Raw genomic sequence first — 23,893 nt, forward strand, 5'->3', positions numbered from 1 at the left:
TAAGCAATAAAAAATTAATAAAAAAATAAAAAGAACAGTTACGCTTTCAAGCTTCGCTAACGCCTTCATTGCTTTTTTGTGTTATCCGAAGTACGAGTTAAAACATTAAAAAAAAAAAGCAATGTTACTCTATTCTTTTGCCTTAAATAACTAAAATTAAAATCAGGGCAATTTGACGGTTGCCCCCGGAGGGCCGTGCAGGCGTCAAATTAGCGGAGCGGCACCTGATTTTATCAGACAAGTAGGTGGGTCTCCTCACGTGACACATGGGGACAAGGGGACCCCGCCATGGGAACGGCCGTCTGCTTATATTATTCCGCGTAATGTTGAAAACAAATGGTAAAACTCACATTATATGCTTTGCGGCATACCAATTAAAAAAAATGACACGCTTCCCGCTTTCGTTAAAAAATTATTAAAACGTAAAAATTTCTTGTAAACTCTCGTTAGCCTTAGTGTAACCACGTCATGAACTGATTGTTCCTGCTGAGGCACCTCTTGTTGCCTTCCAGCACCTCGCTCTCGTGGACGTAGTTAACGATATTCAGGGCGGGAGCCTGATTTCCCTTGACGCCGAGGGCGTCCTTGAGGGACGCGATGATCATGTCGCTCAGGGGTCCTTGCCCTCGATACGTATTCGGGGTACGTCCGGCCCGCGCTTGGACAGGCCACGCCTTGTATCACGATACAGGGCCGGGGGCCTGGTGATAGCGGCATTGTACAGGGGATTTCCTTATATAGCCGGCCCTTACCGATAGCTTTGGCTATAGGAGGGGCATTAATGTATTCGTATCCTACTCGATACCTACCTTGTTCACTGGGCTATGTTTGGTACACTGGGTAGGTTGTGCTTACCAGGCCGGCCTTGCTTATTACCTTAGCATACCAATTTTTTAATATAAATTGGGTTTAATAAAGGGAAACGAAATAGGAAAAAGAAAAGGGGGAAAAGAAAAATAAGTTAAAAAGGAAAAGAAAAAAGAAAATAAACCTTTAATTTTAACAAATATGGTTTTATATATATATATATATATACTTAAAGTGGTAACCAACGCGGCTCGACAGGCTGTTGCTAACTTACGGTTCTAGCTGAAGTGGAAATATAACCAACTAATTTCATACTCCAATAGTGGCCCAGCCGCTGTCCGGGTTATAAGCTTCTTTATCATGTAAAATAATAATAAAATGGCGAGATAGGTATACATGTCCAGGGGCTGCATGGCTTACGCCCTCGGCCATTTGGGGATCGCAGTAAGTTGGATTACTTCCTTTTTTTTCAGCCAGATCTGCAACGAGAAAGTCACTCTGTAGCCTCAAATGGAACAAAAAAACAACTGTCGAGGCAACATCGAAAATGCAAACATTACTACAGGCACAAATACATTCCTCGTAATCATCACAGCGCAATCTGTCCTCCCCACTACCTGGCCGCCGTCCCGCCTGAGTACTGGATGGAGAAGGGCACCGTTTCGACGACATCCCAGTCGCCGGGGACCGACTCGTCGCCAGAGATGCGCAGCGCACTGGCCACCATCTTGTATGAGCCCGCGGGCAGTATGGAGCCGTCGTTGAGCAGGCCCGATAGGTAGGCGCGCTGAGAGAAGTTGGCGATGAAGCGGAGCGGCGCGCCGGCCACCTCGCCGACGCAGGCCACGCCCGTCGGCGTCCTGGCCCTGTTGCGCGCCGGGTCCGACAGCGACGCCACGTGCACGTGCAGCACGCGCGTGCCCAGCCCCATGGTCAGAAGCATGTTGGGGAACCTGCCGTCGTCGTTGCGCTGGCTCGGCTGGTTCTTGGGGTCCGGCGGCGGCAGCGTGTAGCTCGTGTTGGCGGGGACGGGCGAGCCGAAGTTGGCGAGGTACGAGGCGCCCGCAAGCAGCACCGGCTTGTCGTGGATGCTGCCGACCACGCCCAGGTATGGCATGACGAGGTACTCGGCGCGCGTGCTGTTGACGCTGACGTAACCGCTGTAGACGGGCAGACGCGAGGCGTTGGGGCCCTCGCGCGCCGCCGGCGGCGCCACCGTCACCTTGACCTTGGCGGAGCCGCCGGCTGGGACGGTGACGGTCTCGGGGAAAAAGGTGAGCTCGGCCCACGCGCCGTCGGCGATGGGGTTGGGGACGCCGGCGGGCAGGTCGCCGGCCGGGGTCGAGACGGTGGTGTACATGGTCAGGCTCCGAAGGTGGCCGACCTCGTAGGTCGCCTCCTCCGGCCCGACGTTCTGGATGGTGAACTCGTGGTCGGGGACGAAGTGGGCCGAGTCATTGAGCGCGATGTTGCGCCTGTCGAGCACTGTCTTGGCGAAGACGGCGTCGTAGGCCTGCACCAGGCCCGCGCCGCCCTGCGCGGGGGGCGCGAGGGTGCCGGGACTGGCCTTCTTGCCGTCGAACCAGGTCAGGGGCTTGGCGGTGGAGGACATGATGCGGCCGAAGAGGTCGCCATCCAGCTTCCCGCCCCTCGCCTCGCCCATGAGCGCCACCAGGCCCGCCACCAGGGGGCTGGCCATGGACGTGCCGCTCATGACGCGGTAGCTCCCCATGACCACGGGGTACAAGGACAGGATGTGGCCGCCCGGCGCGGCGACGTGGGGGTACGGCTCCAGGTCCCAGTTGGGGCCCCAGGAGGTGAAGCTCGAGGCATAGCCGCCCGTCTCGTTGTCTTCGAGCTCCAGGAGCATGTTCTCGGGAGCATCGGCCTTCTTGGGGATGGTTACGTTGACCTGAAAGCCGCGGCTCAGCATCTCGATCCAAGCGGCGCCCTGGGCGGGGGAAACCGAAGTCACGCCCTTGATGCCGTCCACGTAGACGAACTGGGCATCCCAGGTGCTAGTGCAACGTCAGTAACCAGTTACAGATGGCGGGACAATTTTCAAGGTAGAGCTTACTTGTTGGAGAAGGCGTAGTAGGCGATGTATTTACCACCCTTCGCCAGGATATTCTTTCCCTGATCTTGGGGGAAGCACTTGCGGGTCCCGGGCACGCGCAGCAGCACGAGCTTGTTGGAGAGATCGGGCGTGCTGTCGGGGAGGGGGCTACACGCGTCGTTTTCAGACGTGGTGTCGTTCCCGATGGACCAAAGCGGCAGCGTCACCGTCTCCTCCGGCCAAGGCGACCCGGCGTAGAAGCCATAGGACTCGCCGGTGGCGGACTGGTTGCGGCTTCTGCTGCTGCCGGCATCTGTCCGGTAGGTGCCGCGCGACACAAAGCCGGGGTTCATGCGGTTTTGCACGGACGCGACGGTCTGCACGCCCCTGCCGCTCGCGGGGGTCGAGGCGCTGAAGAGGCCGCGGCCGCCCGAGTTGCCGGCCGAGATGATGACGGGCACGCCCGTCTGGGCGATGCGGCCGGCCACGTGGGCCCACGGCTCGTCCTCCCAGCCGCCGTTGTCGTAGATGCCGTTGGAGCACTGCAGGATGTCGGCGCCGTCCTCGTAGGCGCGCACGAAGGCGGCCACCAGGATCTCGTTGGACCCGGAGCTCGCGCAGTTCCAGGTCCGGTACGCCCAGAGCTTGACGTCCGGGGCCGCGCCCGTGAAGCCGTACTTGTTGCCCTTGGCCTGCGCCGCGATGGTGCCGGCCACGTGCGTGCCGTGGCCGTGGCAGCCGTCGTAGGGGTCGGCGTCGGGCTGGGGCTCGCCGCCGGCGGGCGGGTCGCCGACGAAGTCCCAGCCGCCCTCCACGAGGCAGCCGGGGCCGAAGCAGCCGCCCAGCGCCGGGTGCGTATAGTCGATGCCCGAGTCCATCATGGCGATCTTGAAGCCCTTGCCGGTGATGTTCTTGGCGTGCAGCTTGTCGATCTGCGTCATCAGATGCGGCATGAAGTGGTCGCCCGACAGTTTCGGGTCGACATCGAGGGGGGCGTCCTGCCGTCTCCGCAGCCCTGGAGCGTGTGCCGGGGCGGTGTGGTTGGCGACATCCTCGGTCTTGGGGATATTCAGGGTCACCTTGCGCACCGGCCAAACCCTCCTGACGGCGGGGGTGGCGGCAATGAGGTTCATGAGCTTGGCGTCGTCGAGGCCTGCCGCGTCCAGGACCTTGAAGGAGGCGCCGTTGAAGATCTTTGAGCTGCCCAGGGTCATGCGCTGCTTGGTCTTGATCCCGTGCGTGCTCGAGAGGGCCTGGTAGAAGTCGGCCATCTTGCCGTCGGTCTCGAGCTCCACGATGTAGGAGCCCTGGACCTGCAAGTCGGACGGGGCACCAGGGGCGGCAGCGACAGCCTGCGCGCTAACGCGCAGGGCTGCGAACAGCGCGTAGAAGATGCCGGATGCCCTCATCTTGTCGATCGTCGTGGCGACGTCACGATGGATGGCCAGCAGAGGTCCAACCTTCAACTGGCACGCGGTCTAGTCCGTATAAGTACCCCTTTGGGAGGCCCTGGCCGTGTCCCCCCTGAAATGATCTCCATATCCGTCAATACGAGCTTTTCCATGCCGCCAAGCGGGGAAGGTTGTATTTTGTGGGTGATATCCCGTCTGCCCTGGCATTTGCAGATCGAGCTGGGGTCAGGTGGAGACGGACGCATGACGCCTAATTTCCATCTCGGCCCTCGACATCATGATGCCAAAGTTGTCCGGATATCACGGAAGATGGTCCAAGGCGAACTGCATGGTATATGACATCGCATGTGCCCCGTAGGGCTGACAGCAACCCCTGCCCGGAACATTGGCGACGTTGGAAATATCGTGCCATCGCTGGTGGTGCTTCATTCGAGCCGGGCGGGCGAGGCACATGTTGGAATGGAGAATAGCCTGCATGACACGAGGACATTGGCGCGGAGCTTAAAGTAAGCGACTCCTGATCGTCAGAAAACCCGCCTCGGCACGACGCGCCTCCCGAACCATTGGGTGCCGGCACACCGGGGCTCCCGCGTCGTCTGTGTTCTTTTCTGGGACAATGAGTAAGGTGATGTTCGAGAATGGATTATATTGGTTTGTTGCTGCTTGGGTTGTTCGTCAAGTAATACCCAAGATTCCCCTGCTCCGCAAAACACCACCCCCAATCCCCCTTTTCACAACGATGCCTCTGACTGAGGACGACCGCAAAGCGACTGGTCGCCGAGCAATAAGAATACCTATCATCCAACTGGACATCCGGCGTAGAGGCGGCTTGAGCCGAATCCGCCGCCAGCTCGGCGTCCCACCCATGCACGCGTAGCAGCCGTCGACGAGCAGGCCGCTGCGGGCGGCGCGGTCCACGTCGCGCTCGCTCTACTGGCAGACCCACTGGCCTTCGAGATAGTAGTTCTGCACGAGGCCGTCCAAGTTCCACTTCCACTCGCCGCCACCGCGGCCGCGCTTGACGCACTGGCTCATGATGTTCTGGAAGGCCTCCTATTTTCCGATACCGCACATCATTGGTCAGTGCTGTTCGACGTACCTCCGCCCGTCTCTCTCCATCGCACTGGGGCTTGTATCTGAAAGAGAGAGAAAAACACAGGGAAGCATACCTCGCACTTGTCGCGCCTGCCCGAGGAGCCCTCGAACCTGGCTGTGGTCCAGACGCAGCAGTTGCCCTCGCAGTCGGTCTTGGTCCGGACATTGACGCCGCCGTTGCAGACGCCCTTGTAGGCGGTCGTGTAGCGGAAGTCGCTGCCCTGGCGGCCGCCTCCGTAGCAGTCGGCGGCCATGGCGGCGGGGGTCAGGGCCGCGACGGCGGCGAGGATGACGCTGAAGGACTTCATCTTGGCGGTAGGAGGGCTGGGAGAGACTCTGAGTCGAGGATTGGCGTCAAAAGTACTGCGAGTCCTGTCGAGATTGTCCTAAGTGGCCGAGGTGGGTGAGGATCTCTCTTTTTCGCTCCCCAAGATGGCGGAGGTAGCCCATCTTTATACCCGTAGGCATGCTTTCTTCATCGAGCTGCCTGTGTTGTCGACGACCTCAGGGGCCGAGAGCTGCTCCATTCACGCTCCTGTTCTCGTTGCCTGACGTTCCCGGTTCCGAGGGAGCCTCTCGCCGCTGCTCGCCGCTGTGGGGCCTCATCCCTAACCTAGTAGCCCTCGCCGCCTCTCGCCGAGCCGGGTCCAGAGCACCATGGAACACCATGCTCCTCCAGGCACCAGCAATCCACTTCGGGACCTACCCCTGCGCATACCCGCTCCCGAAGCGCAAAGCTACATACCCTCCGAATCTAGAAGGTCGACATGCCGCCATCTCGACAGCCAAACTGGGCTGTTAGCAACGGGACCCCACAAATACAGTTACTTTTTTTTGGCCTCATAAATGCTTGGTTCGACCTCTTTTCCTTCCATTCTTCCTTTCCCGACCCCGCGGCTGAGCACCGAGAGGCATTCTAATTCGTGGAGGAATACTCTCGACCGGTGCCATTCCGGTGCCAAAATTTTACCTAAAATCGCATACGGGTCCCCGGCCGAACGAGCTGCTTCCGGCTCGTTCACAGCGGGCGAAACCCGGCTCGCCTACACTCAGCACCTTCACCACGACTGGGGAGGGATTGGCAAGCGTGACTCGATGTCCCACGCCGCCGCACCGAAGGTCCTGTGGCTGGTGCTAAGCTCGCGACAGCCTCAAATGCGGAATATGCTTTTCCTTCTGCTCCCAGTGCTTTCCAGAATGCCTCGCAGTCGCCCCCTGGCGGAGAAGAAGCTGGGATGGTATTTTTCCGTCTCCAAGCTTTTCCACTGCCGGCTACTTGGATCGGCGAGGCGCCGGTGAGGCACGAGCCCTTGACCGCTCAACCATTGGGAAACGGCTTCTGTTTTGCACTTCATCCGTCGCTCGCCGAGCTTTAGGCAGCCCGCTTTTTTTGCTGTTAGTGACCCAAAATGTGGAACCGCGCATACTTTCCTGACTCGACCACACTAGCCGAGCTAAATCGCCACTTAATCAGCACTACCGGGCGTGATGCCACTAATTAGCCAAAGCTGCGTAGACACCACATAGCCCATAGGAAAGATCCTGAGCCAGCCCGTTTATCCTGTTACCTGATGAAGGCCAGACTGGTGTCGCATTAGTGCCACGGACTGCGGCTTGAGAGAATATCCCTGGGCTACCTCGTTCCCTATACAGCAAGAACCTGTCTCTCAGAAGAGACTGCTCTTTAGCCTCTTTCCTCCCTCTGCTATTCATCTCACAAGAAACATCCTCGTCGTCACCTGTCGGCGATAAGCCATTCGCCTAATCCATTAGCCTAACCCCATCATACCATCAAAACTTTTGTTCGTTGTTTGGGATCAAGGATAGCAGTGCGTCTGCCTACATTAGCGCCCGGTCAAGTTCGAACCAGCTGCTAAGTTAGTGCACCCCCTGTCGGCGCACCCCCCCTGTTCGCGCACTTTGTAAGGATCCGATCTACACCAAACCTATTACATTCAATTGCAAATTTCTACCTCTATTCAAGCCACCTCGATGCAAAACAAAGTTAACTCCTGTTCAGAATCGTCCGGGCTTTTAAACGCATTATTTACCTTTTCCAAATTTTCCCCTTTCGTTGCAGCAATTTGGCGGATACCCACAAAAGCTTCGTTGGAATTAAAAGCTACCTTTTTTTTTTGCAAAGCTTTTATGCTTTTAATTAAATTTTTAACCGCTTAATTTTTTGCTAAGCGATAGCTAAATCGTATTTTTGCGCTTTGTAGCTTTTTTATAGCTTTTTAAGAAAAAGCCGTATTGTAAAGCTTGCAAAAATCCGGGCTTTAATAAAGCTAATTTAAATGGTTAATTTTTTTAATCGTTTAAAAGTTTTTTATAATATTTAAAATGTTTGGAAAAGGATCGTTAAACGTTATTTGGCTTTATTATTTTTTATAGCTTATTAAATTCCGAATTGTTAATTATTTAAACCAAAATTATTAAGCACAAAGCGGTTTATAAAAGGTTTGGTTATATTGCAAAGCTAAAGCCCGGCCGCCCGTTACTTTATTTTTATATTAAAAGCAATAAATGCTTGTAATCGTGCGTAAGCATAAACCGTTAAAAATTAACTTTTTTTTATTATTATTAAGCAAATAAATAAAGCTTGGAACCTGATTTTTTAACGGTAAGCTTATTTAAAAGGGCTAAAAATCGATAAATCGAAAGGTTACAGTACGTACAAAGTATAAACGGGCAAATATAATAAAAAAACGTTGCTTTATAAGCAAAAAAATATAAACTTTTTGGTTACGTACGATCCGTGCCCATTTAAAATTAGGAAACGGGGCTTAAAAGTAAAAGGTTGGGTGCGTAAAAGGAACACTTTTTGCAGCCATTTAAAGCTTGTAAAATCCGTAATCCAGCCGTTATTTATAGCAATAAATTTCCACTTTTAAAAAAGGCCCAAATTTGCAAAAAATTATTGCTTTTGTACGCTTTTTCCTTTAAAAATAATAAAAGGAAGCAGCGATACCTTTGTAACCGAAATGCACTTAATAAACGAGGTTTACGTGCGAAATTTAAGCTTTTTGCGCTGTAAAAGCCAAGTGCTAATAAGGTTTAAAACAAGCCCGTTACCGGTTTTACCTTTTTGCAAGCCTTTTTTGTCGGCGTTATACGTATTTTCTGGCTTAATCCAGGTTATTTCCGGTATTTGCAAGCGTTGCTACCATTTCGTTATCGTTGCAATAATAACCTTTTAAACGCGTGCATTTTTTATGCGCTTTGCTTTTCCGGTTCAGATTTTCGGATATCGGTTTAAAAAGGCATAAATCCAATGCTTCCCGAAAAGTTAAAGGTTACCTTTAAAACAAAAGATTTTTTTTGCAAAAAACCGGATTTCCGCGTGCGTTAATGGGAAGCTTAAAAAGGTTTGTAATAAAATTTAATTAATTAAGCGTTTTTTTGCTTAAAATGTACCCGTTAATATTGCTTTTGTAATTGCCGGATAAATAAAGCGATTTTTATATAACTTTTAAAGGTTAACTTTGGTATCTTATAAAGCCGGGAAGCCCTTTGGATCCCGCTTTTCGTTCGTACCGCGGCGAAAGCTTGCTTAACGTTTTTTTTTGTATATTGCTTTTCCAGTATTTGGGCATTAAATTGCAGCAAAAAGTAAGGAAAACGGATTAAAATTAACGAAAATATAAAGGCGGGAGTACTTTAGAAGATTCCATGCTGTGGGCCTACAAAGTGCGCGAACAGGGGGGTGCGCCGACAGGGGGTGCATTAACTTAATAACCGTACTGATTATATTGGACAGTGACTACAGACAAAGCAGACAGACAATGAAGACAGACATATGTTGCTGTAAACGTCCGAGCTAATTGGTTTTTGCAGCTGTTTCCGTCGACTAACTGTAACACATGCACCCCCGAATAGTCATTGTACAAAGCTTAACAAATAATATCTCCATCTTGTATCTTTGTGTTGCCCTTCCAGGACTCGGGCCCGAGCTTTAACGGCTGTACTTACCTTAGAAAGCTGTTATGAAGCTGCATGTCATATCTCACATTGCGAAGCAACTTTACCCATGCTTTGCTCTGGCCTCGCTCCACTACCCTCTGCGGTAAGGTAAAGAAGATCGAGATTGTCATTGGGAACGCAAAAAGTCCACTAGCTAGTCCCTTTCGGGATACCCCACCCAACGGCCTCCTTTCCCATGCTTATTCCCGGTGCTGTGTTCGCTTGTGCTTGTGGACGTAGTCCGGCCTTTTGAACGAGTCGCCGCAAATATCACATGTGAATTCCTCGGGTGTGTCTGCAGCATCCGGAATGTTCCTTTCCGCCCAGCCCTTGTGGTGGTTCATGACGTGACGCCTCACGTATTTCTGCTCGGCGCCCCTATATCCACAAGTTGTGTAAAAGGGGCATAGAACAGGCTTGTAGTGGGTTTTCATGTGTTTTCTTAACCGGCCCAGCCCAAGGCTTTGTTAGCAAGGTGAAGGTAATGTATTTGTAGCACGTTTTGAAGTTCTGTCGACTTCGGACAGAAGCTCTGGTTGGTATAAAGGCTCACCTTATGGTTGTCGGGATATCGAATGGCTTCCCAGCCGACGTGCAGTCCCCCACGTCGCAGTAGTACTTGTTGTCAGCGTGGAGCAGCCAGCTGAAGTCCTCAGGCATGGCCTCGACCTGGAACTGGCCCTCGTAGGCCGGCTCCGCTGGTCCGGCTGCACCAGCGCTGGTGTCAAAGCCAACCTGGCTTTGGGCGGCGTGGGGCGACACCGCCAGCTCATAGCCGTAGGGCTGCTGCTGCTGGTCGGCACTCTAAAAAGTGCCGGCCGTGTCCTGGTCTTGCTGCGGCTGGGTAGCTTGCGCGTAAGCGAGGGTGCTTGCGCCCGTCGCCCACGAGGCATCAGGGGCCGAAACGGAGGGGACGACGGAGCCGTCGTTGTCGGTGTATGCTGCCTCGTAGGTGTATTCCTCTCCCTGCTGTGCCTCCTCGTCGTAAGGAGGACCAGGGCCCGTGTCATGGTCGTGTCCTTGGTAGTGGTCGTCCTCGCCGAGCTGGTCAGACATGTGTGAGACGGAGGGGGCTGTTCGGAGAAGGTGACTGGAGATGCTGGCCTTTTCGAGTGATCAAGCTATACTTGGAGAAGGTTGGAAAAGAGCCTGGAGATCTCTCTCATCAAGCTAATTGCACCAGAACAATGAGCCGCTTTTATGCCCCAGATCCGCCCGTTCCTATCCCCTCCGGCGCCTTCATCGTGGGTTGGATGCCTGCCTGGAAGCAAGAAGGCCTCATTCTTGGATGGAACAAACCACGGGGATGAGGATGTGAGGCTATCTATTGGTGCGGTGCCTTGGCCTCATTGCGTTATCCCTCCTTCGCCCTTTTTCCATTTTGTTCTTCTACCCCGTGGGAGAGTCCTGTCGTCCAGGGCAGACACGGTGCCGCAAGGTCCTGGACAGTCAGGGAAACACAGTATTAATTCATTAGCATACAGCCGGTGTGATTTCTCCCCAACTGGGCGCAAGGAGGCACCAGGGCACGGAAATGGTGGGCTGGTGGGCCCCCGACAGGACGTGCTGGTGCATGAGACGCACTCCCGTTGGCTGCCCGCCTGCGAAGTGTGCTGGATTGAGGCCCGCGCCCGCACCAGCGCTAGACGTCCTCTGCGCCGTGGCCGGGCGGGCACATTGGCGCAACTGCGCAGCCGCTGGCCAAGCGCATCAGGCTGTCTCGAAGCCAACGATATCCCACTGAGGCCGGATCGGGCCTCCAAGGAGGCGCGTTCGGGAGGCCAGGCTGGGGAGCCCGAGGGAGGCCCGAAATGTAACCCTCCACACCCACCACAAAGAAAATGGCAGTTTTACAAATCTTGGGAAGGAGAATGGTTAATGCCATGGGCTTTCCTATTCCTATCCCTGCTCTTGAAATCCTAATCGCCTTTCTGTTGTTGATGTTGTTGAGGGAGGTGGGACTGCCATCTTCTTTATGGTGGGCGTGCCCCCCACGTTACCCCACACCAGTCCTAGAATGACCCGACTGGATGTTTTTCAGCAAGATGGCGGGCGGTGGAAACCATGGAAAGTTGCGGGGCAGCAGGGCGATTTAGACATCCGCAGCCCCGCATCGTCCGGGAGCCCAGGACGACGACGGCTGGCCGCCACCGATGCTATATTGTCAGGGTCAGACGCGGATATAGGCAGCGATGGTATAATGCTGTGTGGAGGACGGGGACAGAGACTGCCCGTCGCTTAGTCGCAGTTTCCCACCATCTTGCACCACAGTCGCCTCGTTTATGCCATCTTCGTATGGTGTTCGTGCCGTTGTCTGTTCCATCGACCCCCGCTTCCACCCGGACCCTTTCCAGAGATATAGACACGATTTCTACCCAGGCCCGCTGTATAAACGCCAGGTGTAGCAGTGCCGACTCGCATCGATTCTGCCCGTGCTTTGTCAGTTCCCAAAGCCCAGCTCCACACCCGCCATGGCAAAACCACCCCGCACCAGAGCCGCCTCCAGTACCGCAACCCCCTCGAGGTTACGCAGCCAAGAGCCGAAACAGAGCGGGGAAAGGAGAGATCGGGGCCGCTGTGTTGCAACCATCCAGTCGATTGGGCGATGATACCCCGCTTCGTGACGAGACCGCCGATCATCAGTATATCAGGCAGAGCTGCTCATCCGCTCAATCATCGGCAACCGCACGCCGTTGATCTCTTGAAGGAAGAGAAAGCTGGGCTGCAAACAAAACACTGCAAACAATAATGACTCCTACACGCACAACGGAAAACAAGCCGGCCCCAGACGCGGTCGCCGGCTCCAAGAGCTCCGACCTGCCGAGCCGGCCCAAGGACGCGTCGGTCCTCACGGCCAGGGACAGGGACGAGCTCGCCTTCACCGACAAGTTCGGCTCTCCCGACGTCTACATCGACGGGAAGAAGGACACGCTCTGGCACCCGTGGATCGGCACGCTCGAGCTCAGGCCGCTCCGGTTCGAGACGCGGTCGGGCACCTTCGTCATCGGCCTCCGGACGCCCGTCGACTGCTGGCTGGGCAAGCACCGGCACCGGGGCACCGTGACGGCCGTGACTGTGGCCGGCCAGTGGCGGTACAAGGAGTGCGTGGCGTCGTTCCCCGGCGGAAAAAAAGGGTTCGAAGTTAAAGAGATAGGCTGACGAACGTGCCAAAAAAAAAAAGATACGATTGGGTGGCCAGCGTTGGCGATTACGTGGTGGAGAACCCGGGCACGATCCACACCCTCTTCATGAGCGCCGGTGCCGAGGTCGTCTTCACCATCACAGGGAGTCTCGAGTTCTTCAACGACGACGACAGCCTGCGCGAAACCATGGACTGCTTCAGCTTCGCGAAGCGTTACCACGATCACTGTAAGGAGAATGGCATTGAGCCCAACGCCAAGCTATGGTATTAGGCACTTTTGAGGTCGGACGCACTCGGGGCATTTTGCGAAAATTGGACAGGGTTGGGGAATCGGTGGCAAGGCCTTTGCGTGCCCATGTTATGGAATGTCAGCGAACAGGTGGTATTATTTTATAAGGTGGTTTTAGGGTGGTGTGAGGATGGTTTGAGGGTGGTTGGTTCTGGACTCCCGTTTTTCCAATCGATCTAATAAGTATATATCAAGACAAAACCCAGCCTCGGCCGACTTCCAAGGCCGCGACTCCTGGTCGGTTGGTAATATTCCGGGAATTTCCCTGACGTGGCCGAGACAGACCGCACGTCGCGCCACAAAACGAAGCCTCGCAACCCAAGGAGGAGCAGCATCCCATCCATCCCTCGCACCCGGCCCCAGGAACGCGATCAGTGCTTGCTGAGGTTGTAGATCTTCATAACATCTGACAGCATGCCCTGGTGGTCGACCTTGAGGTCCTTGAGGATCCCGTCCTTGAAGCCAAAGACCCAGCCGTGGACGATAGGGAAGCGTTTGGCCTCGTACGACTGCTGGACGGCGGCCGTCTTGATGACGTTGCGGCACTGCTCCATGACGTTGAGCTCGACCAGGCGGCCGTAGCGCGCGTCCTCGTCCTCGATGGCGTCCAGCTCGGCCTCGAACAGGCGGTAGACGTCGCGGATGTTGCGCAGCCAGGGGTTGAGGATGCCCATGTCCTTGGGCTGCATGGCGGCCTTGACGCCGCCGCAGCCATAGTGGCCGCACACGACGATGTGCTTGACCTCGAGGTTCTGTACCGCGTAGTTGATGACGCTCATAACGTTGAGGTCGATGCTGCACACCAGGTTGGCGATGTTGCGGTGGATGAAGGCCTCGCCGGGTCCCAGGCCCGTGATCTGCTCGGCCGGGATGCGCGAGTCGGAGCAACCGATCCAGAGGTACTCGGGCCTCTGGCCCGCCGCGAGCTTGAGGAAGAAGTCCGGGTCCTTCTGGCGCTGCTCCGCCGCCCACGTGCGGTTGTGCTGGAAGACACGGTCGTGCGTCTGCTGGAGGTAGTCGGCGATCTCCTCGCGCTGCTCGTCGGCCATTGTGGCGGCGCGGGGCGTGGTGCTGCTGCTGTCGGGGAGGGATGCGCTGCTGGTGGGGTCCGCGTGCCTGGGGGGCGGGGCCGATGACTGTTGGGACGGTGCTGGCCTGGACGGGGACGCAGAAAAAAACCGGTGTGGGGGACCAGAGGCAGCAGCAGCAGCAAAATTTGGCGGGCGGGAAAACACGATGGCGGGAGACGGTCGCGTCAACCGGGGAAGGCACTGCCAGCCCAACCTCGGGCGGGGGAATCCCAATTTAAACATGGCAGCTGCAGGTCTCGGAGAGAGCCGGGGAAATGGGCAAGGAAGGAGGTGGTGGCACGAGTGGGAAAATCCAAACGCCAAGGGGTGTGTTCGTGTCCATGAGAATCACAAATCCCGCATGCGCTGGAATGCAGGATGGGATGGGACAAAGGAAAAACCCGACGTCACACGCATGCGAATCGTTGGGGGAATCCCATCCATGGCTGCAGGCACGCAGCTCCCGCCAGTGCAGCATGACGCTAACCTGTCTTGGAGCCAAGTCCTCTCAAGGGGGCTCGGCGCGAGTCAATATTGGACGGGGATGGCAGCCGGGACGGATTACTACCGATAAGTAGGGCGGCCAAGGCATTGTGCGACTATCGCCTCTGTCTGGCAGCTGGTGTTGAGCCGTTGTTTGACAAAAGTGCGCTTGCTTTTGGAGCTAAGGAAATGGAGCAAATTGACCTACAGTGACACCCCGATGCCATCGAACTAAGAGACAAGCTCCAAGACCAATCAAGTAGCTCGGCCAACACAGCTCGACCAGGTCTCCGAGGGACTCCGAGGGGTTGTGCGGGATGTAAAGCCAATATGCGCGGGACCTGCAGTGCCAAGTTGTCCAAGCAGGATATGTCCTCCACCGGAACTCCGGAGACCTCGGAGGTGTCGGACAAGATTGGGCTCCGGCTCAACACCGAACCAAGAGCGAGGAAGCGACAATAGGCGAGTTTGGTGTGCTGCAATAAAAAAGCAAGTAGAATCATCTTCACAATGCTGCTCCCGGCGAGGCACAGGCGCTCCGTGTCGGTTCGATTTTGAATCGAGGGTCTGCCAACTGGCCGCGGAGCCCGCAGGTGACGGACCCCGCCGCGGAGGCTTTCGGCGGACAACCCGGGGTAGAGCGGCACGAGCTAAGCGCGATGCTAGCATGCATGTGCGCGAACCGCGGCATGCCAACCATCGGACGGGTGCTTTAGAACACATAGATTTAAGCACACATTAGGAAACGATAGTGGGCTGACGCGGGGGACAGGGCCAGACACATATCTTTGCCGCTCCCCGGACATAGTCGCGCGTGTCGTGCCAATGCCGATGTCTTTTGTACATGACGTAGTCACGGAGCTGAAGGGCCTTAATGTACAGGAGAGTAGGGCGCCGCCACCTCGAAACCTAGCTCGAACTTGAGGCAGGTGCCGACTTTGGCGGCTTAAAGCTTTTTGGCGGTTTGTAGTTCGGTTCTGGCCTGTACTTGGGCGGAACGATCCCGACCTGTTGCGTTGTGGATTGCGAACTGTCAGCCCAGGGATAGCCTCGGATGCTGCCGCATGACGGCGTCGTCGACCACCAGCCGCGCGCCAGAGGCGACAACAAAGATGGGGAAGGAAGAGGTGCACGCACCATAGACAATAACCTCCACACCGTATCGGTGGGCTGCGCGCCGACACCGATCCAGTACTTTGCGCGCGTCATATCCAGCCTGATGTCCTTGTGCAGCTTGCGCGACGTGTCGTACGAGTCCGTCTTGGGGATGGGGTCGTAGGTCCCAATCACCTCCATGGGCTTGGAGTTGCGCGCGGTCCTGCAGAAACGAAGCAAGCAAAGCGATATCAGCCATGTATTTCCTTTTCCCCACTCTCCGTCGCCGTTTGGCAGTTGTCATGGCGTGGCTGCGCACCTTGCTTGAGCCACTACTATATTGAAGAAAGGCGCGTTGGTCCGCCCGAACCGGGCGAGGCGCATCTTGACGACCATGGCGGCGACGGTGTCGTGAGCCCCTGGGGGGGCGTGTGATGGAAAGCCCTGGTGGGCGCGAAGGCTTCGAGGCGGGGTGGTCAGCGCGGGGGCTCGAATCGGTCGGGAGAGGGCGATGGTCCTGAATCTCAAGGGGCGTTCTAAAGGCTTTCTGGATGCCTCGGCGCGCCGTTCTGTTTGTCGCCCGGCGAAGCCGTCTAGGCACCTTTTTCGTGAGGCTTTACAGCGAAATTTTAGGTGGGGCTCCAGCACTACAGCCTCGCTAAGTCGTCTAGGCTAGCGGCGGGGGCGAGTAATGGCACGTGATTATTTACGTAGCTTGTGATCCAGTGCGTTTCCCCACCCCCGCCAATCAGCGACAACAACCGCGGACGTTAGCGCCCGTCATTGTGAGGTCGTGCTTGTATTTTCGTCCCACTTTTGGGGCTTTCATTGGAGTGTGACGCACCCTGGACCCGACAAGAGCGTGCGTTGATGTCAAAGACAATGGGGAGATCCTATGACATGACCCTCCGCTCAGGAGCTGCCACCGCAAAACCTCCAAAACCACAACGAAAGGTCGCCTTTTTTTCAGGACCAAGGAACTTGCCCGTTCCCTTCCGTACTGTTTTACATTTCCACATTGAGCTGTTACAGCAACCTGCAGAATCACAATGACCCTCAAGGTAAGGGCAGGACCTTGATCCCGGCGCCCATCGCCATCCCATCGCCACCCCATCCCTGTCGGCAGCCTGCTGATATTGGCCTGTCCAGACGCTCTCGGCTAGGGCCGCCACCGCTCTGGACCAGGAGCTCATGAGCACCTGCGCCTTCTCGCTGGACCAGCTGATGGAGCTGGCCGGCCTCTCAGTGTCGCAAGCCGGTGCGTCCGAGCCCCCGTCTCTCGGATATAAGGCTGGGCTGTAGTGGCGGCCAATTCCCCCGCACCTGCCGGGAAGGCACCCGTTCTTTGGAACCAGACATATATGCATGTGCTGTCACCATTGCGTCCTGGTCGTGTCCGGAGGCCGGTGTAAGGGGCGGTAGGGCGGTGGTTCATCAACTCCACACCTGCGCCACTCCCTTCCCATTCCCCCTTCTCTGTCCTCCGTCAGCCAAACCATCAAGATGCCAACTGCTCCCACGTGTCCCATTCAGGCCGCACAAGATACAGACAACTCCTTTGCCGCAGCTCGGCTGACGACTTCGGCTCCAGTGTTCCGAGTGCACCCGCCTAGCAAGGGCCGGAGGGTCCTCATTGCATGTGGTCCAGGTAACAATGGTGAGTGCGCCGATCCCTCGAAATGTTGTCAGCACGATGAGGTTTGCAAAGTGGGAAACGCCCAGTCTTTGGCTCACGCGCCGGGCGCGGAAATAGGGGGTGACGGCCTTGTTGCCGCGAGGCACCTCCATCACTACGGGTACCAGCCGGCGATCTACTATCCAAAGCGCGGCAAGAATGAACTGTACCAAGTAAGTCCGCTCGTTGTGCGTCATACATTCCCTTCCGCTTGTTTTCCATCACAGCCCCTGCATCAAGGGCACCGATATCCAGCTCGGAATGGAGTCAAAATGGAAATGTTTTTGTTGCTTTGTTCTGTTTTGTCTTCTTTTTAGTCTCCTTTTTCTCAATGCGGTAGACCCTTGGCGGAGCATCCAGGGGTGCGCTTAGTGATTGGAGATGGTCCTATCCACCGAGAACTTGTCCGCCTCCGACAGCGTTTTCATGTGCATTATACTGTCCCCCAAGAGCGCGTCGTCCTGATCCTCAGCCGCACGTCACTTCTAAATCCTTGGTTGCTCCTTATCCACCACAAGCCGCTTATCGTTTACGCAGCGACTCACGAAGCAACTGGAGGACCTCGAGGTCCCTTTCGTCGACGACTTCCCGACTGCCCTGAAGTCGTCCGACCATGTCGTCGACGCCATCTTCGGTCAGTTTCCCTCTCTATACTCGACGTATCTCAACCACGTGGAGGAACGTCTGTGGTTGCGATTCCAGCGATGGTGGACGGCCATCTCTTCCTAGGTTGGTATTCGTTGTTGCTGACATTCCACCAAAAAAAACAACACCAAAATCAGGCTTCAGTTTCTCGGGCGAGGTCAGGGAGCCGTTCCCAGCCGTTATCCGCGCTCTCGAAGAGACCCAGGTGCCTGTCACGTCGGTCGACGCGCCATCGTCGTGGGATATAGAGAACGGTCCGCCAAAATCAGGGCTCGGGAGCAACTTCAACCCTGCTGTCCTCGTCAGCCTCACGGCCCCGAAGCCACTGGCGCAGCACTTCAGGGGCCGCCACTTTGTGGGAGGACGGTAGGTTCTCTGCACCTAATCTCTCTCGTCCCCGTCGCCGTCGCAGAACTTCGTCGTAGGGCTGGGTGTGTCGATGGCTGGTTTCGATGGCCTTGCGGTCGCCGCTCTTGTTGTCCAGTTTTTTGTTGTTTTTCGTCTAACAGCCGATCTAGCTTCGTCACGCCGGCCATCGCCAAAAAGTATGAGCTCGAGCTCCCAGAGTACGAAGGTCTCGACCAAGTCGCGGAGCTTGGGCCTGCGGGCCAGAAGCTCTGAGCACCATCTGTCGCCATCGTCATTCTTGTCGTAGTCGCCGGCACCAGCTTTTCGTCTCTACCGGGCTCCCACTCCTTTTGGCAGCTACGTTCTGTACACCGCAGGAGTAGGCCCTCGCCAGCCTGTGTCATATCACCTGGCATCCGCCGGTCCTGCTGTTGGGGCAGACTGGGCTCGGACATTTCCCAATCACCATCTCAGTGACCACGGCGTCGACGCCGCGGGGGCACACCAGGAGCGGAGGGTGGTGGTCGGAGCAGAATTCGATGAATACCATGTACTCTTTCCCGCAGACCAAGCATTCGGCCATGTGCTCAGTGCACATTAAAGCTTGCGGGAGACCCCTGGCGAAAGACCTCGGTTCGTTCGACAGCAGCACAGAGGCGTCGGGTTTCTTTTGCTATTGCGTGTTTATCGGTCGCTCGTTATGGTGTCTTTATTCTAGGTTCGGAGGTAACCTTTCTTAACTTGAAAGTAGATTGATGGGTTTATAAAAAAAAATTCTTGCTTTCGGGAATGGAAACGACGGCTTGCAGAGAAGCCAATAAAACAGCAAGCAAACAACACCCAATGGACCTCTTGGGCAAAGTGAAGGGGCGCCGGAGCTGAAGATATTTTGGAGGTGTGGCTGATAAATTCACTGCCGTCGCGTCGAGGAGAGATGTGGCGCGAGGTGGGAGGTTCAGGAACGATCACTCCGGGCTGGCTCCGCCCGCGGGAGCTTTGCTGCGGTGCCAGGGGGACAGCTTTGCAGCCACCCAGTCACCGTCCGTGGTGGCGTGCGGGAGCGGGTTTGTTTACTTTTTTTTCTTTTTCCTGTTCCCCTGGCTGCGGTCGGCTTTATTCACTGCAACCACGACACGTGCCAGTAGCGACGCGGCCCAGGGGGGTGGGCTGGATCAGGGTGACCGACCCTCCTGTTCCTTTCCGCTGGGCCTAGGGGGTGCGTGACGGGTGTACAGGGCAACCCAATGAAGAGGAAGCACAGCAGAGAGAGAAGGGACCCCTGGAAGGCCCGACTGTTTGCCACCCTGGGGGGTTAACTTTTGGTGAGGGCCAATAGATGTTAGAAAGCGCCAGCCCCGCAAGACGACGCCGTGGCAAGCTCGTTGCATTGTCGGTAGGTATGTGTGCAAGCGGCGTGGGATGGGCAGGGGCGGCGTCACCTTGGGAGCAAGCAAAACTAGGGGGCGGGCGTGGGCGTTAGATGGTCGTTGTCGGTTGGTAGGCCGGGTGGTGGCAGCGAGGGTTGGGGCGATTATGCGGCCGGCAGGACAGAGCACGAGTGTGCCGAGGTGGTGTCCCGTAGGTGTAGGTAGTATAGTGTATGCGTCGTGTTTGTGTCGTTCGGCCACGGCGAGATAGCTGGCTGACCTCACCCCCCGTCCTTGCAGCCTGTGCGTGCCACCTTCCCAAGATCACCCCTCCATTGCGTGCCCCTTTCTCTCCTTTTTTTCTTTTTCTACAGACGGGTGCACTTTCGCCCCCCTGCCGGACGGCCCCAAGGCGGGAGCTCGTCCACCAGCCGGGGAGGTCACCTCGGGGGAGGCTTGCCCCCGGAGCAAAAGCTCCTCGAGCACGCTGATTGGCGGGGCGGCTCCGGTTGGGGCTTCGCGCTAGCGTTCTAGATCAGGGCGACCACCCTCTCTCCACCTTTAACTGGCGGCGCCCACCTTCGCAGTCAAGCAACGACGACAGGAGCGCCTTCTGCCACCTCCAACCCCTTTGTACTACGTCTCGAGCCTCCCTCTTCTAGAAATGGCCGCGTCTTGCATTGCCATCCGGTGGAGGTTTGCGGCTTCGAGCTGATCCGAGTCCTGTTCAGTGCACTTCCTTTATCTCCCACGCCCACCACAGCGATGCCTAGCCATGGAATTCTGGATAAATTTCTATCAGGTCGGAGACGGAGCATCGGGAGACGCAGATTACATGGACACCTCCCAAGTTGCACGCCTGGAATCACCTGAATTCAATCATTGTGCAACGTCGTGGTCCTGCAGTGTCGGTGCTGGGACCCCATCACCAGAGCCTAGTTGACGCATCCCCGCAGTGGCTCCTGACGGACCACCAAGGTGTGGCTCGTCTCGACGCAAGCGTGTGCTGCTGAATATTCAGCAGGTGCCCGATTCAATTGCCTCACGGCTAAAGCTATGCGTTTGGAGATGGCCCTACATGGATGATCCATGGCGATTGGGAAAAAACGCAATTCTGGCCGAGAAATCAAGAGATTAAAGGCGGAGATGAGGGAAAAAAACACAGAAAAAAAGTGGGAGCAGGTGGATCCAAGGGCCGCTGAGAATCTCGACCACAACCCGCCGAGCGATCGGCCCTTCGAGGCGGCTGCTCGGCTGACAGTTCCGAAGGGCATACCGGATACCGGACTGGCCGGCAACGTGCCATAACATCGGTCGATTTCTTGGGCAAGATCGCGGTGTTCCCAGCATCTCGTGTCGCGAACACGATCCTTCACGGCCGCCTGGGCAAGAGAGGTGAGTGAGGTTGGCGGGATGCGAAGCGCCCACAGGAATTGTCCAACCACCAAAGGCAGTCGCAGTGTAACTGCGCTGTCCATGCTGGATACTGGCCCACAGACTCAACCCTGCTAGGACCAACCCGACTTTTCAACCACAAGAGACAAGAGAAGTTAGATCTCGAGTCGAGGCTGTCGACGTCACATCTGGAGGCTCGGCAAGGTCCAGTCAGCCGAAGCCTCAACGGGGCCTCTTGGGCAAGTCCATGGCCGGCCCAACCTTGCCCACTAGCGCACCGCTCCCGGCCTCGCGACGGCGGGGCAGGGTCCCCCAAGGCCCCGGGCTCTGGGAGCGTGCACCCCCCTCATCGCCCTGCTTTGCCTCCCTTCGGACACCGTTGGCCCCTCGGAGCCAAGACGAACACGCTATCGGGAGGGGTCCGACATAACGTCGATGGCCCCTCCACCGCGTCCACGATAACGTTTTTTTGCGCGAGATCCAAGATTTCGACAGCGCGTAGCAGCGCATCCCTTGCGAGACTCAAAGCAAAAAAAAGAATGACAAGCAAGGTTCGCTGCCAAGAAGACGAGGAGAAGCATCGTCCGCGCTTCCAAGCTGACCCCCACTGCTCGGCCTGGTCGACCCCTCCAGGGACCAAAAGCCGTGCCGCCGTCTCTCACTCCAGCATCATTAGGAATGACGTGGCAGGGTGGGTGGACCCTGGCGATCTCTGCAGCATTCCCCTGGACATAGCAATCGGTATGTGCATTGCGTCCAATGATGCTGGCTTCCCGCCTCGCTTCACTTTGCGGGCGGGATGGTGCGACATGACAGCCACAACCCGCAGCCGCCGTGGTGTTTTCTTACCGAAAGGGACTTGGCACTGGCAAACGCCGCAGCTTGCGCCACAGCTCGCGACGCCACACGGGGGTCTTATGTGCCCTAGGGGAAGTGATCGGCCGGCGAACGCCGTGGCAGCGTAAGAAAAGCCAACCCAACGGCTCTCCCGCAGGCAAAATCTATCAATGGCACACACAAGGCGACAAGCAAGTTGTGATCATAAGCCTCTGGGGAAATGTGTCCTCGTCCGTCAAGCTGAAGAGCATCGCTCTGCCCGCCCTGTTTGCCACCAAACCCACCACCCGCGCCCTAGCAGCCCGGCGCTTCTACCCAACCTATCCCGTCGGCAACCGGCCCCTGTTCATGCGCGAGGCGGACTGCATTCGTCTTTTCTCAATCACGAGGGGCTGTCACCGACGCTTGGCGCAGCGAGCCCACCACGCCCAGGCAACCCACCATCCCACTCCCGACCGCAGAACCCCTTGTTGACCTGCAGCATGGCCATTGTAGAGACCCAACGCGGGGCCTCATCACGAGCGGACAAGCCTTGAAGGCATGTGTATCTGCGCTGGACCATCTGGTGTTAGGTAATGTATGGTGCTCTCAACAGCGGGTTCGCCAACACGATCCTCCCCGGCGTGGAAGTTTCGAGATCATGTGCATTCCCGCGCCGCCCACACTCGCCTCCCCCTGCCCGCCCCGGCCTACTTTAACCCTGCCCGAGTCAATCTCCGCGGAAAGTACTCAAAAACAACGACGACCAAACAGTAAAGTTCTGCACAGCCAGCAGGGTGCCTCAAATGTGCAATTACGTCATTGTCGCATTCCTAATGCTTTTCCCAAATAGGTTAGCGTAACTTGTGATACTGGCTTTTGCGCTCCTGACACACGGCAGCCCGGTTGCGCCGTGCAGGCTTCCCGACAACTTCCGTCGTCAGGGACTGGCTGCCACCACACTTTAGCTGTTCCATCTTCCTTATTCTTCGGATGAGGTAACCAAGCTTATGGTGCAATAAAGCCTATTCCAGGGATGTTTACAAGCAGACAGTGTACTCGCTTAAAGATTCTCGGTTCCAGATAAGACACTCCCAAAGAGATTCTCCCCCGAAATAGCCCGTTCTCAAAGATACCGAAACACCAAAACTCCAGATATGTTCGCTACTGCACCTGCCTGCCATACCTCTTCCAGGGTTATATAGAGAAAGCACCGCCTCGCTTAGTTGCGCATGATCCGCCGAGCGAGCCGCTTGGGCCTGCCGGCGCGGCGGGGGGACGAGCCGTCCTGGGGCGGGGTTGGCAGGTTGTGTGGGCTGGGCTTGCCGCCGCCGTTCCTACCACCAGTGTACGGGGGAGGGGGGTTGGAGTTGTCCACGTCTGTACAAAGAAGAAGAAGTATAACCCTTTGTTAACTTTCTAAACCGCCCGTACCCCACCTATTGTCTTTGGCTCCCGTCGTGGGCAGTCATGGTGGGGTTTGAAATTGAAACAGGGTTTACCTACCGCATCGGCAGTATTGCTGGCATTGTGGCGGCGGGGACACGGGGCAGTCGCGCATCCCCCCGACGCACTGGCAAAAAGGTCGGCAACTGTCCGTAGGAACCGGTGAGCATACCAGCTTCCACTGGGCGGCAACCAAAGCGCTGGATAGAACGGCGAGGAAGAATGCAGGGCGCATGGTGATGGTGTTCTTGGCTTGTTTGGGTTGGTGGGTGGATGAGTGTTGTTTTTGGCGTGATCGATGGCGGTTCCTGATGAGATCGAGTGTATGCGAATGGGGTGGATGATGATGAAAGTGAATATATACCCATCAACACTTGTTATCTCATGTGTCTTCTCTTAATCATTCTCGCCCGTAGAGAGCTGGACCAACAATGATGCCACTGCGCAAAGCACAGTCAAGACCGCAAGGTGTGCTTGCTGGCGCTAGAATCAGGTGCCAAGATTTGCGTGATGGCTGTGCTGCTTGGGAAATTACTGTGCCCTCTTTTTGTCCCAAAATAACTCCTTGCAGACTCTTCGCGGCTATATTCATTCTTGCAGAATAACCGCGGTTGCCGCCGAGGCCATCCGAAGCGGCCAAACCCACTTTCGGCTGTGCTGCTGACTATAAAAGTCCACCAACCAGCGGCTGCTTGAAATCTCTACGTAACGTCCATGTTGGAGGCCGTTAGTAACTCGAGGGAGTTCCAGATGCAGACGAGGGCATTCGCGTCGTTGGCTGGACTTGAT

General features: G+C 56.3%; 11 protein-coding genes across 11 annotated transcripts in view; 5 read left to right on the forward strand and 6 right to left on the reverse strand.

Moving 5' to 3' along the window:
* The window catches only part of GGTG_11827 (hypothetical protein), a gene marked incomplete at both ends in the record, with an annotated part of 2,623 nt that extends 1,467 nt beyond the window's left edge, over window positions 1-1,156 (forward strand). The window contains 3 exons of the mRNA XM_009229718.1: window positions 167-241; window positions 513-642; window positions 1,131-1,156. Of these exons, the coding sequence (XP_009227982.1) occupies window positions 167-241; window positions 513-642; window positions 1,131-1,156 (231 nt within the window). The remainder of the gene's footprint in view (window positions 1-166; window positions 242-512; window positions 643-1,130) is intronic.
* An 89-nt stretch (window positions 1,157-1,245) lies between these two features.
* On the reverse strand, window positions 1,246-4,294 carry GGTG_11828 (hypothetical protein). Its single transcript, XM_009229719.1, has 2 exons — window positions 2,885-4,294; window positions 1,246-2,825 (listed from the first exon to the last, which is right to left on the reverse strand). Exons 1-2 carry the CDS (start codon window positions 4,270-4,272, stop codon window positions 1,421-1,423), a joined length of 2,793 nt encoding a protein of 930 aa, XP_009227983.1. The 5' UTR covers window positions 4,273-4,294; the 3' UTR covers window positions 1,246-1,420.
* Window positions 4,295-4,863: 569 nt separating this feature from the next.
* Window positions 4,864-5,921, reverse strand: GGTG_11829 (hypothetical protein). Its single transcript, XM_009229720.1, has 2 exons — window positions 5,445-5,921; window positions 4,864-5,328 (listed from the first exon to the last, which is right to left on the reverse strand). The coding sequence occupies exons 1-2, from the start codon at window positions 5,676-5,678 to the stop codon at window positions 5,206-5,208; spliced, it is 357 nt and encodes a 118-aa protein (XP_009227984.1). The 5' UTR covers window positions 5,679-5,921; the 3' UTR covers window positions 4,864-5,205.
* Window positions 5,922-6,216: 295 nt separating this feature from the next.
* Window positions 6,217-6,669, forward strand: GGTG_11830 (hypothetical protein; the record flags this gene model as incomplete). The annotated part of the gene is made up of 1 exon (XM_009229721.1): window positions 6,217-6,669. One exon carries the CDS (start codon window positions 6,217-6,219, stop codon window positions 6,667-6,669), a length of 453 nt encoding a protein of 150 aa, XP_009227985.1.
* Window positions 6,670-9,533: 2,864 nt separating this feature from the next.
* GGTG_11831 (hypothetical protein) lies at window positions 9,534-10,389 on the reverse strand (the record flags this gene model as incomplete). Its single annotated transcript, XM_009229722.1, has 3 exons — window positions 9,534-9,711; window positions 9,887-10,135; window positions 10,220-10,389. 3 exons carry the CDS (start codon window positions 10,387-10,389, stop codon window positions 9,534-9,536), a joined length of 597 nt encoding a protein of 198 aa, XP_009227986.1.
* Window positions 10,390-11,418: 1,029 nt separating this feature from the next.
* On the forward strand, window positions 11,419-13,132 carry GGTG_11832 (hypothetical protein). Its single transcript, XM_009229723.1, has 2 exons — window positions 11,419-12,434; window positions 12,515-13,132. The coding sequence occupies exons 1-2, from the start codon at window positions 12,082-12,084 to the stop codon at window positions 12,744-12,746; spliced, it is 585 nt and encodes a 194-aa protein (XP_009227987.1). The 5' UTR covers window positions 11,419-12,081; the 3' UTR covers window positions 12,747-13,132.
* Window positions 13,133-13,135: 3 nt separating this feature from the next.
* Window positions 13,136-13,813, reverse strand: GGTG_11833 (hypothetical protein; the record flags this gene model as incomplete). The annotated part of the gene is made up of 1 exon (XM_009229724.1): window positions 13,136-13,813. One exon carries the CDS (start codon window positions 13,811-13,813, stop codon window positions 13,136-13,138), a length of 678 nt encoding a protein of 225 aa, XP_009227988.1.
* Window positions 13,814-15,226: 1,413 nt separating this feature from the next.
* Window positions 15,227-15,808, reverse strand: GGTG_11834 (30S ribosomal protein S16; the record flags this gene model as incomplete). The annotated part of the gene is made up of 3 exons (XM_009229725.1): window positions 15,227-15,325; window positions 15,455-15,635; window positions 15,732-15,808. 3 exons carry the CDS (start codon window positions 15,806-15,808, stop codon window positions 15,227-15,229), a joined length of 357 nt encoding a protein of 118 aa, XP_009227989.1.
* A 437-nt stretch (window positions 15,809-16,245) lies between these two features.
* GGTG_11835 (YjeF protein) lies at window positions 16,246-18,930 on the forward strand. Its single transcript, XM_009229726.1, has 7 exons — window positions 16,246-16,473; window positions 16,562-16,670; window positions 17,004-17,069; window positions 17,166-17,260; window positions 17,625-17,721; window positions 17,870-18,098; window positions 18,251-18,930. Exons 1-7 carry the CDS (start codon window positions 16,462-16,464, stop codon window positions 18,351-18,353), a joined length of 711 nt encoding a protein of 236 aa, XP_009227990.1. The 5' UTR covers window positions 16,246-16,461; the 3' UTR covers window positions 18,354-18,930.
* A 1,181-nt stretch (window positions 18,931-20,111) lies between these two features.
* On the forward strand, window positions 20,112-23,377 carry GGTG_11836 (hypothetical protein; the record flags this gene model as incomplete). Its single annotated transcript, XM_009229727.1, has 5 exons — window positions 20,112-20,143; window positions 20,250-20,425; window positions 20,651-20,842; window positions 20,945-21,583; window positions 21,672-23,377. The coding sequence occupies 5 exons, from the start codon at window positions 20,112-20,114 to the stop codon at window positions 22,151-22,153; spliced, it is 1,521 nt and encodes a 506-aa protein (XP_009227991.1). The 3' UTR covers window positions 22,154-23,377.
* On the reverse strand, window positions 22,600-23,410 carry GGTG_11837 (hypothetical protein). Its single transcript, XM_009229728.1, has 2 exons — window positions 23,165-23,410; window positions 22,600-23,038 (listed from the first exon to the last, which is right to left on the reverse strand). Exons 1-2 carry the CDS (start codon window positions 23,337-23,339, stop codon window positions 22,881-22,883), a joined length of 333 nt encoding a protein of 110 aa, XP_009227992.1. The 5' UTR covers window positions 23,340-23,410; the 3' UTR covers window positions 22,600-22,880.
* Window positions 23,411-23,893: the final 483 nt, after the last annotated feature.

This window comes from Gaeumannomyces tritici, assembly GCF_000145635.1.
Source record: "Gaeumannomyces tritici R3-111a-1 unplaced genomic scaffold supercont2.7, whole genome shotgun sequence".
Classification (NCBI taxonomy): domain Eukaryota; kingdom Fungi; phylum Ascomycota; class Sordariomycetes; order Magnaporthales; family Magnaporthaceae; genus Gaeumannomyces; species Gaeumannomyces tritici.

Coding starts and splice junctions, on each gene's coding strand:
- GGTG_11828 (XM_009229719.1), bottom strand. CDS start 4,272: ATGAGGGCATCCGGCATCTTCTACGCGCTGTTCGCAGCCCTGCGCGTT. Junction 2,826..2,884: donor TACTACGCCTTCTCCAACAA/GTAAGCTCTACC, acceptor ACGTTGCACTAG/CACCTGGGATGCCCAGTTCG.
- GGTG_11829 (XM_009229720.1), bottom strand. CDS start 5,678: ATGAAGTCCTTCAGCGTCATCCTCGCCGCCGTCGCGGCCCTGACCCCC. Junction 5,329..5,444: donor GCAGGCGCGACAAGTGCGAG/GTATGCTTCCCT, acceptor ATCGGAAAATAG/GAGGCCTTCCAGAACATCAT.
- GGTG_11832 (XM_009229723.1), top strand. CDS start 12,082: ATGACTCCTACACGCACAACGGAAAACAAGCCGGCCCCAGACGCGGTC. Junction 12,435..12,514: donor GGCCAGTGGCGGTACAAGGA/GTGCGTGGCGTC, acceptor AAAAAAAAAAAG/ATACGATTGGGTGGCCAGCG.
- GGTG_11835 (XM_009229726.1), top strand. Junction 17,070..17,165: donor ATGTGGTCCAGGTAACAATG/GTGAGTGCGCCG, acceptor GCGCGGAAATAG/GGGGTGACGGCCTTGTTGCC. Junction 18,099..18,250: donor CGCCACTTTGTGGGAGGACG/GTAGGTTCTCTG, acceptor CAGCCGATCTAG/CTTCGTCACGCCGGCCATCG.
- GGTG_11837 (XM_009229728.1), bottom strand. CDS start 23,339: ATGCGCCCTGCATTCTTCCTCGCCGTTCTATCCAGCGCTTTGGTTGCC. Junction 23,039..23,164: donor CCAGCAATACTGCCGATGCG/GTAGGTAAACCC, acceptor TTCTTTGTACAG/ACGTGGACAACTCCAACCCC.